The sequence below is a fragment of the Rhincodon typus genome, chromosome 9 (assembly GCF_021869965.1).
Source record: "Rhincodon typus isolate 14 chromosome 9, sRhiTyp1.1, whole genome shotgun sequence".
NCBI classification, from domain to species: domain Eukaryota; kingdom Metazoa; phylum Chordata; class Chondrichthyes; order Orectolobiformes; family Rhincodontidae; genus Rhincodon; species Rhincodon typus.
Genome location: NC_063340.1, coordinates 78,161,051 through 78,172,245, shown reverse-complemented (window position 1 = coordinate 78,172,245; position 11,195 = coordinate 78,161,051). Strand labels below are relative to the sequence as shown.

Genomic DNA, 11,195 nt, shown 5'->3' with positions numbered 1-11,195 from the left:
TTCCCCTCCCCCATTTCTGAAGAAGGGTCTAGGCCCGAAACGTCAGCTTTCCTGCTCCTCTGATGCTGCTTGGCCTGCTGTGTTCATCCAGCTCTACACCTTGTTATCTCATCATCTCTTTTAATGCAGGCAATGCTTTTGCAAGGTCCAGCCGCCAATTCTGAATTCTGTATATCATTCCATCTTTGCAGGCAAGCCAGAGATTTGAAGCTGGGTGTCTTACCACTCATGGCGCTGCTGTAGGACAGACTGTCTGCAGACCTCTGCTTTCAGCTCCAAATGCCGCTTGTCATGCTTGCTGGGTGAGATGACATGAGAAATCAGGGTATGTTTTAACCCGTTAGTGTTCCCCACGTAGCTACATAGTCAACCTAAGGGAATACCTTGGCCATAAATTGACACGGCAAGTAAAAGGAGGAGTTCCGGAAACAGTTGGATGACCTCAAGGTTGAACTCTTCCAGCTCCGTATGGCTAAAGTACCTGGAGCAGCTGCCTCCAAAAACTCATGTTGTGCAGAAGTCCAGTGCAAGAGTCCTGACTGTCATCAATCAGCCACAAAAGGAGCACTTGGGAAAATTCTACAAGGGCAAATTTGGATTGCTGACCCAAGAAGCCTGCACCATGCGTCGTCGACTCAACAAGTATGAGGGGAGCTTGAAGACCTAGAAACTGCAACTGAAAGAGCGTCTGCAGCCAATGAGCAAATTTGTCGCAAAACATAAATGTTCTGCCATAGAAGATATTAAATTTAAGAAAAGAAAGACCAGTTGGACACACTGTTGAATCTGACAGCAACAAGAAATGCACCATCATTCCCCGACCATGTGGGTACTGGTCAAAGGAGCAATTTCACATTGAACAGGTGCCTCCAGGTTCACTGGGTATGAGGAGCCCTACATAGGTACAATACACCAGGTCTTCCCTCCCCAACAACAAGGCTTCTGTGTGATATCTGCGGTGGGTTGAATCTGACCTCAGTCTGCAAAAGCCCTCAACCCTTCAAAAGCAGTAAACGCCTGCTTTCTGTAAACAGAGACCTTCCCTCGGAAGGTGAAATGAGCTGGTGTGGAAAGCCAGCGCCGACTCCCGGCCTTGAGGTGAAGCCCAGTGTGGGCTCCCTGCTTTAAAAAAACTGTAATGCTGAACTTTTACCTTTATTTCTTCAGTTTTCTAATTTATACCTCAGCTTTTGTACCTACGTACCTTTGTACCCAAGAAATGGTGACTTTGTACACTTTTCGGTGTACTCATGTACCCTTGTACTTGAGTACTTGTGACAATAAACCTAGTTCTAATTCTAACGAGCTGGGAATTAGGTACTGATATCATGGCTCACAGCATTAAACAGAAGCAGGCTGGAAACCTCAGCTTCCCTTCAAATAAATGAAGTGCACTAGAGCAGAGAGCAAAATGTTGTAACTGCCATGTAATAGGTCTGCTCCAATGCAGCCTAATGGGCCAGTTTAAGAATCTCTTGTGCCTGAGTACAAACCTACTAATGGTTGAAAGATGAGTTAATATCATTAGTTACCAGGCACTCAGAGCACACGCCTGTGCCAGATCTGAATCAATATATAGCATTTAATGTCCTTGATCTTTCCCAGAGGCAGGGTCAGATGTTGGTGTATAGTTTTACCATTGATCTCTAAAGTATTTTATTCAGGACTCCTTGCGCTGCTGGATAGTAGCAGCAGGTTATTAGAGCAGAGGGTACCTTCACAGCAGAGCCTGACACTTCTCTAACCTGATGTTCATAGACGTATTTTCTAGCAAACATGATTGGACCTAAGAGAGGGAACAATGACTGAACTGCTTCTAAACCTAGAATTAACTAGATAGGATTTCTTATGACACAGTGTAGTGTCCCTACCTGTGGGCTAGAAGGTCAAAATTCACATTCCACCTGACCTGGAGGGGCTGACCCAGCACTTCAAACAGATTGATTAAAAATGATTTACAATTATAGAGACTGCCATATGCACCACTTCTGTGTCAACAGCAAGTGCTGGAGAAACTCAGCAAGTCTGGCAGCATATGTGCAGAGAGAAAGAGTTTACATTTCAAGTCCAACGCGACCCTCCCATTCTTCTGAAGGTAAAAGTAGCTATGTAAATGCAACGGAACTCTACTCTTTCTGAACTAACTGTCTTTACCACCTGTGCAGTTATTTGGCACTGACACCATTCTGTATGATTACAATCCCATCCAATTTTTGTTCAAGGGATTTTAACAGAAAGGTAACCAGACTAATTTCAGTAGCCAGTAGATGATTGGATTCAGGTCAGGCGTTGAAGATGAAAATGCCCCCTTCCCCAGTCTCCTCTTCAGGTAGTGAAAGGATGTTAAAGCAAGAACATTTACCTTCACAGACCGGGCAGCACTCTCCCTCGGGTACATAGTACCTGTCGCAGTGCAGCTCTCCGCACTGTGCTGAGAAACAAATCGAGACACCACCTTGACACCTACAGAAACGGCACGCGTCCATCCGGAACATATTCCCGTCGTAATATTCCACACCATTGAATATGCACGTGGGCTTTGTCTCTGTAACAGAAGAGCAGAGAAAGAAAACTCCCATTAGACCCCATTACCTACAGCTGCATTTAAGAACAAGCTATATAAAGAAATAATAAAGAATAATTAGAAGGATATGCACAGCAGTAACACAGCATGGACATGCTGGGCCGAATGGCCTGTTTTTAAGCAGTAAATATGTTATAAAGTTTGTTATTCTTTCATGGGATGTCAGTGTCATTGGCAAGTACAGCATTTGTTGCCCATCCCTTGGCAATTCCTGAGGACAGTTAAGTGTTAACCACATTCTCTGGGTCTGGAGTCACATGTAGGCCAGACCAGATAACATGGCAGGACTCTTTTCCATTAATGAACCAGGCGGAGTTTTATTGCAAACAATAATAGTTTCCATGGTGGTTGTCAGCACCCTTAGCTCTGCACTCACCCCTTCTCTTCCCACCCACAATAGTGATAGGGTCCCCCAGGTCCTCACTTATTATCGCATCAGCATCCATAGCCCAGAGAGTCGTTAGTAACCGTATCCGCCACCTCCAGTGGAATTTCACATATTCCCATCTCCTCCATTTGTCAGCCTTCCGCTGGGACAATTCCTTTCGGGATACCCTGGTCTATTCTTCCTACATTCCCATGACCTTCCCACAGCCCCATGGCACCCTCCTGTGCAATCGCAGAAAGTGTAACACCAGCCCGTTTACTTCCTCCCTCCTCACTATCCAAGGCCCCGGACACACCTTCCAGGTGAATCTAATCTACTGTATTCTCTGCTCACGATGTGGGGTCCTCTACATTGGGGAGATAAAATGCAGACTGGTTGACCGCTTTGCTGAACATCTACGTTCTGTTCGTAAAAATGACCCTGAACTTCCAGTCACCTGCCACTTCAACACCCCAGCTTGTTCCCTGGCCAACATCTCTGTGTCGGGCTTGCTGAGAAGCTCAGCACAAGGTGGAAAAACAGTACCTTGTTTTCCGCTTGGGAACTCTGCAGTTTTCAGGACTCAATATCAAGTTCAACAAATTTAGGGCCTGAGCACCTTCTCCCATATCTTTATCCCAACTTCCACACACCAGGCCTTGTCGTCACATGGGCTGTTATCACAACTAACCCATTGTCAGCTACTAATGGTCCCCATTAGCAGCTACTGATTCTCCCAGGCTGACCTTTATCTATTCCTTTGTCCACTCAACTATTTTTTTCTCTCTCTCTGGGCCATCTCCACTTATTATTTACTCCTGACCCCTCTCCCACCTTACCTTCAGCATATATATTAACCTGTTGCCAGCTACAATGAGTTCTGGAGAAGGGTCACTGGACTTGAAACGTTAACTCTGATTTCTCTCCACAGATGCTACCAGACCTGTTGAGATTTCCAGCAATTTCTGTTTTTGTTTCAGATTTTCAGCATCTGCAGTTCTGTTGTTTTTTTTGTTTAGTTTTCAGATATGTTTACAGCAGAGTGTAAACTCACAGATGTTTTCTATCGACCGATGTGAGCTTTCAAGAGGGGCTGACAAAAATAGCACCTCTTTGCTCTTCATGGAGCCACTGATGGCTGGGTGGGAGACTAGATGAAGATAAATTTGCGGCTGCAAGCTGACTTCACACAAATTGCAGTCCCATTTCTGGTAAGCCACACTTTGTGCATCACTCTCCAACTTTTACATTCAGACTTGGAGGGGTTGCTGGTTCTGAAAAACCCTCTTAGCCTTGGCTTCCTCCCGAGGACATTTAACACCAGGGCTGTCTCACCTTGTGGTTACAGAACTAAAGCTGACTCCTTTATCCTCCAGTATAATGTTCCCATCGTCTTTATACAGGGTACAGTGGCGATAAAGCTGTAGGTTTGTTGTAGCAAAAGGCTGTGGACCAGAGTGTCTATGTCGGCTGCTATCAAATCTACAGACATTGGGAAAGTCTTTCACATGAACATCATCCCTCCAAAAACACAGGAAACACGCACACGCACACAAACACACACACACAATGCACACAAACACACACGCGCGGACACACACATGCGCACACAAACGCACACACACGCACATACATACAAACGCACACAGACACACACGCAGACACACACATATACTCACAGCCATACACGCACATGCAAATGCACAATTCTAACTAAAATCTAAAGTGTTAACAGTGGGAGTTGGACAGGGTAATGATTGGTAGATCTCACTGTCTGTGTTATCTGGACCCGGGCTTCAGAGAGTTCTGGGAGCTGCGAATTACACACAAGCTCTGAGTGCTCCCTGGAAAATGAGCACAGAAATGCATGGTTCCTTGCCTGTGGCTGCAAACCATTTGCATGTTTGAAGAGTGGAAGCCCTTGAGATTCACAAATACCAAGACATCCAGTGGCTACAGGAGTGAGTTCATGACCCCTTGTACTGTTGGGAGAAAAGCAATGGTCATGAAGCCCCATGAAGCCTTGCCATCTCATTGTCCTCATCAATGGAGTAAATGGTGTATTCATTCGCACAATGGAATAGGTGCAGCTATGAATGGCAGCATGTTAAATGCTGTCTGTGGAGCCCAAGAAAAACATCAACAGTGGAAGAAACTAGGAGTTGCAATTGCTTTGGGCTTTGCTGCTAATCTACGTGGCTGCAGGTCTTGCTGCAAATTCCCATATATTTCAGTACACTTCCCAGGAGAGTTGTCTCAGGGTTTGTTTCTCTGACAACTACAGGTATTAGTCCTTGCCCTAAGGCCATGGTGAACTGCCAGTACATACCTTCTATCTACCATGCCTTTCCTGGACAGCTGTATCTTAACTGGCTGAAATTGACTGCAGCAGTATGTAAATAAAGAATTAAAAGCTTGACTATCTGAATGATACAATGCCCATGGCACTCTACATTTAGTGTGGGCCGTCCAGCAGCAGTGCTGGCCGTTTTAAAGACGAGCATGGCCGAAAGTGGGCGCTACATTCAAGGGTTGCCCTGTGTTTATCAGAGCCACACCCTCACACAAGGCACCACCCACCTCTCATCACTGCTACTTCCTTCCACACTGCCCACCTCACAGAACCTGACCACCCCAACACTCACCCTGGGCACAGTACCTGGACCAAGTGGACTGCCTAAGGAGGAAAGGCTGGATAGGCTAGGCTTATATCCTCTGGAGTTTATGAGGGTCAGAGGTGACTTGACTGAAGCATATAAGATCCTGAAAAGACTTGACCAGGTGGACGTGGAAAGGAAGTTTCCTCTTGTGTGCGAGAATCTAGAATGGGGGGTCATATTTGAAAAGTAAGGGGTCGCCCATTGAAAATTGAGATTTGAAAACATTTTTCCTCTGAGGGTTGTGAACCTTTGAAGTTCTCTTCCTCAAAAGGCAGTAAAACCAGAATTTTCAAATTTTTTTTTAAGGCGGACAGAGATAGAATCTCGGGTTCCAAAGGGATCAAAGATTATTCAGTACATACAGGATTGTAGCGAGGTTAAAATCAATCTGCTGTGTTCTTACTGAATGGTAGAGTAGGCTCAAAGGGCCAAGTGGCCTACTCTTGCTCATATGTTTGTACCTTCAGGGCCATCAGGAACTTTAACCAGGAACTTGAACTTTCTGGCCCAGAGCTACAGACGCTGCCATTGTGCCACATGACCCTTAATTGACCACGTTTTTGCAAATGCTATGTGCATTTTGACGGAGTGCCTTTAATTTTGCTTTTTTTTAAAAAACGTTATTCTTGATTTTGCTCCTGTTTGCGCTTGCCTGTGCTTCATCTGTTTTCCATTTTCGGTTCCTATTTTTCTACTTCCTTTTACCGTTTTACTTCCCTCGAACCTGAGCTCCCTCTCAAGTTCAAGGAAGAGACAGCATGTGTTTACTTCAGTAATTTGTGCTTCGTTTATCTGAGTTCAGCTGAAATTTCTTGTCCCCAGGCAGTTAGCTACTGTAGAACTGAGTCAACAATGATTGCTCCTGTTGAAAATGCTTTAATAGACTCTGTTACTAAAAAGACAAAACAAATCAGAAGTCAATAGTCCAACAACACTCCCCCAAATAAAAACCATTATTCAGTCTGTCTCATGCTCAAACTTCAACGATTGCTCCAAATGAAATCCTTTCAACGTTCTGCAGGAATTGTTGCTTTACCTGAGGCTATGGTTAACATCTTATTGATGCTGACTAAGAGCAGGTCTACAGTGGCTGTGCTGCCAAAACTTCCCATTGGATGTGGTTGGATGGATCCTAAGTACCTATGATATTAGGCAATTATTCTGAATGATAACACTACAATGCAGCAAGTTTCAAAGAAGAAGATTGTACAAGATGAGCTCCAAAGCCTTTAACTTTAAACTGAACAACAACCAATGGATCATTAATTATGCAGAAAGGCAAGAAACACATGCCTTGAAAAAAAATCGCAGTTGACGCTCAGAAGATGAAACAACTGCAGGAGGCAGGGAAATGGTTATCCTATGAGCAAAGGCTAAACAGTTGGGGCTCTACTCACTGGAGTTTAGAAGAATTAGTGGTGACCTCATTGAAGCTCACAGGATTCTTAAGGGGCTTGACAAAGTATATGCTGAGGAAATGTTTCCCCTCATGGGAAAGACTAGGACCAGGGGTGACAGTCTCAGAATTATGGAGCACCAATTTAAGACTGAGTTGAGGAGGAAATTCTTCTCTCAGAGGGTAGCAAATCTTTGGAATTCCTTGCCACAGATAGCTATGGGAGTAGAGTCCTTGTGTATATTTAAGGCTGAGATAGATTCTTGAGCAGTAGGTGAATTGAGGGTTACAGGGAAAAAGGCAGGAAAATGGACGTGCGGAATGTTAGATCAGCCTATTGAATGGCGTAGCAGGCTCAAGGGCCAAATCCAAACCCCTTGTTGTCCTTCCATCTGAAGTACTGTTCTCACCTCTCATTCAAGGCAGGAGCACTGTAAGGGGCCGCTTACTTCAGTTGGCTCGATGGCTAATGTGTGGTTCAGAAGGACAGTAAGAACAGTGGGGGTTTAATTCCCCTTTTTGCTAATGTAGACTTGGGTTCTGCCTCCTTGCCCTGCTCCGGACAGTGGGAAGTTTTAAAGTGAGTGGAGGTAGATACAGGGGAGACGTCAGAGGTAGATTCTTTACTCAGACAGTGGTAGGGGCGTGGAATGCATTGCCGGAGAGGGTAGTGGAGTCGGCCTCATTAGGGGCATTTAAGCGGCTATTAGATAGGCATATGGATGATAATATAAGGTAGGGGTGGAGGTTAGATAGACCTTAGGTCTGTCTAAGGTCTGACAAAGAAGAGCCAAGAAGTCAGCTCAGAATGAAGTATCAGCAGATAATAAGCCAAGGACTTTACACACATACCCTATCGGGAGTTGACTTTCACTATTCTTAAGACAGGGAAAGGCCAGGTTCTGGGTTCAAGTGTCATTCCCAAGGCTTGAGGACAAAACCAAGGCTTAACACCCCAGTGTAGTTCTAAGGGAGTGCTACACCTATAGAAATGCCTCCCATTGTTATAGAACATAGAACGGTACAGCACAGTACAGGCCCTTCGGCCCACCATGTTGTGCCGAACTTTTACCCTAAACCTAAGGTCTATCTAACCTCCACCCCTACCTTATACTAACATCCATATGCCTATCTAATAGCCGCTTAAATGCCCCTAATGAGGCCGACTCCACTACCCTCTCCGGCAATGCATTCCATGCCCCTACCACTCTCTGAGTAAAGAATCTACCTCTGACGTCTCCCCTGTATCTACCTCCACTCACTTTAAAACTATGCCCCCTTGTAATAGCTACCTCCACTCTAGGAAAAAGTCTCTGGCTGTCCACTCTATCTATATCTCTGATTATTTTGTACACCTCTATCAAGTCACCTCTCATCCTTCGTCATTCTAAAGAGAAACGCCCTAGCTCTCTCAACCTTTCCTCTTAAGACCTTCCCTCCATTCTAGGCAACATCCTGGTAAATCTCCTCTGTACCTTTTCCAACGCTTCCACATCTTTCCTGTAATGAGGCGACCAGAACTGGACAAAATGGACGCAATACTCCAGATGTGGCCGAACCAGGCTTTTGTATAGCTGGAGCATAACTTCATGGCTCTTGAACTCAATCCCTCTATTAATGAAAGCTAACACACAATATGCCTTCTTAACAACTCTATCCACCTGGGTGGCAGCTTTCAGGGAACTGTGGACATGAACCCCAAAATCCCTCTGCTCCTCCACACTGCCAAAAATCTTTCCGTTAACCCTGTATTGTGCTTTCAAGTTTGTCCTTCCAAACTGAAGCACCTCACACTTTTCAGGGTTAAACTCCATCTGCCACTTCTGAGCCCAGCTCTGCATCCTATTAATGTCCTTTTGTAACCTAGAACAGCCCTCCACACTATCCAAAACTTGACCCACCTTCGTATTGTCTGCGAACTTACTAATCCACCCTTCCACTCCTACATCCAAATCATTTACAAAAATCACAACTAGAAGAGGACCCAGAACAGATTCTTGTTATCAGCCAACGTTGCGAAAAGCACTCAAGCTGGTCATTATCATCCTGTTTTTTGTAGGAGCTTGCTGCGTTCAAACTGAGTGCTACACTTCAGAAGTACTACATTGTCTGTAAAGAGGTTAGGGATGCATGAAAGGCACTATCCAAATGCAAATTTTTTTTCTTTAAATACATATGTAAGAAGCAGAAAACTGAAGGGGGGGGGCAGTTATGATCTGAATGCAGACAAAGAACAATTCCAGGTCATCTATCTACTGCTCTGACCACAGGTTTGCCCCTTTGTGTGACGAGCAGTAGAGAAATCAAAATATATGAAGGGATTTTAAAAACAATGACATGATAATAAGGGAATGTACATCTGCAAACACTACTGGCAGTACATATTCCTTCTGAAGCATGTTTTTATAGAGTTAACCATGATTACGAGTCTGCTCTCAGCACGCATCAAGAAAAACCATGCCACGATCTCACATGGCAACACTTCTGACATGGCAACATGGACTGCTGTCTTCTAAATTGAGAATCTGGAATGTTCTGGGATGGAGCCAGCACTCTGCTATCTATTCTTGCTTCATGGTGTACCATTAGTGGCAACTTTCACTAAGATGCAGCCACACACTTTGGGCTGGCTCCAAGTATCACGTTGAAAGGCAACTATGAATGGGAGAAATGTATGTGCTGGAAATGTAGCTTTCAATCTGGCTGAGTGAAGCATTTAGTAAAGCTCTGAAGTTCAACAACACCTCCAGGCGCTCCAGAAAAGACACTTGTTCTTGGAGGTGCTGAGTGGTTTGAGCACAATTTTGCACTTTGGTATAAATATAGCCCAACTGATGACAGCTGTTTTGACAGTCCACTGGCAGAGCAGCAACTCCGGTCTCAAAAAGCCGAGCCTGACCTCAGGGCCTGGTGCACTTGGGGCACTCTGAGAGGACCAATCTCCCTCAGTCTGGACCTGATCGTCTGGGTCAGGAAGGAAATCTAAAGACCATCCACTTCAGGCCCATTCATCATGCATCAGGACTTCAAAATAGGGAGGTCATCGGCGACACCAAAAAGAAAGATAGGCAAGGGTAACAGAATAAAAGATAGGAGAGGGGATAGGATCATGGCTTAATATGAGACAATATTTAATTCTTCCCCCCTCCTATTCTGTTCGTTCTACTCTGGCTTGAAATAGTATGCAGCAGAGAGGTTAACCAGCTTGCATCTTATCCTGTGTCTCACGGCTGCTTCTAATCAGCTGCACTTAACAGTGCGATCCTACCCTTTGCGGAGGCACCTCATCTCATCTGGAAACCTCACTCTGGTTGTGAGTGACAGCTCAGCAGAGGGGATGAGTGGGATGTGGAATGAGAGATTGAAAGAGACAGAGAGAGAGAGGGAGAGGAAGGGGGACAGACAGAGAGAGAGAGGGAGAGAGAGAGAGAGACCAAAGTCCCATCTTCCTGTGTTTCCACCCCAAGGTGCTGTATCAAATTTTGGCAGATATTCTGCAACATGCACATGAGCTAAGAGCAATGATTTACTTACATTGTAGACTATAATGCCCAGAGGGAGACCATTCACCGTGCCCTGCCTGTGCTAGTACTCTGAAAGAGCTTTCCAACTATTCCTGCTGTACTGCTTCTTCCTTGTGACCTTTCAATTTTTTGTTTCTTTTTAAGGATCTGTTCAATTTCCATTTGAAAGTTACAATTCAATCTGTTTCCACAATGCTTTCCCACAGTGTATAACTTGCTATGTAAAAAAGATTTCTGCTTATCTCCCCTCTGGATCTTTTACCAATTATTTTCAACACGTGACCTCTGGTTACTACCTGATGAAATGTTTCCTCCAAATCTGTTTCAGTTTTGAACAGCTTGCTTAAAATTCCCTTCATTTTTCTGCTCTCAGGAAAACAGGACATATGTAAGAGATTGCAAAATGCTGAAGTTTTGCAAGATGGGGTAAGGCTGGGAGTGGTTGAAGATGAGTGGGGAAACCGAAATGAATGAACTAGCTTTATTGTCACGCGCACTCAAACGAGTGCAGTGAAAAGTTTGTAATGTCGCCACTTATGGTGCCAACTAAGGATCAAGGTATCTAGGTACAGATACTAAAGGGCTTGGTACAAAATTGAAAGAGAAGTCTAGCACTCCCCGCACTCCAGTCTGGGACTCACCTCCCTACACCAGCCTCCAGTCT

General features: G+C 44.8%; 1 protein-coding gene across 2 annotated transcripts in view; it reads right to left on the bottom strand.

The window, feature by feature from the left end:
- The window catches only part of crim1 (cysteine rich transmembrane BMP regulator 1 (chordin-like)), a 243,568-nt gene that overhangs the window by 64,073 nt on the left and 168,300 nt on the right, over window positions 1-11,195 (bottom strand). For both annotated transcript variants that reach the window (XM_048601057.1, XM_048601058.1), the window contains exon 6: window positions 2,363-2,545. In XM_048601057.1, the coding sequence (XP_048457014.1) occupies window positions 2,363-2,545 (183 nt within the window). The remainder of the gene's footprint in view (window positions 1-2,362; window positions 2,546-11,195) is intronic.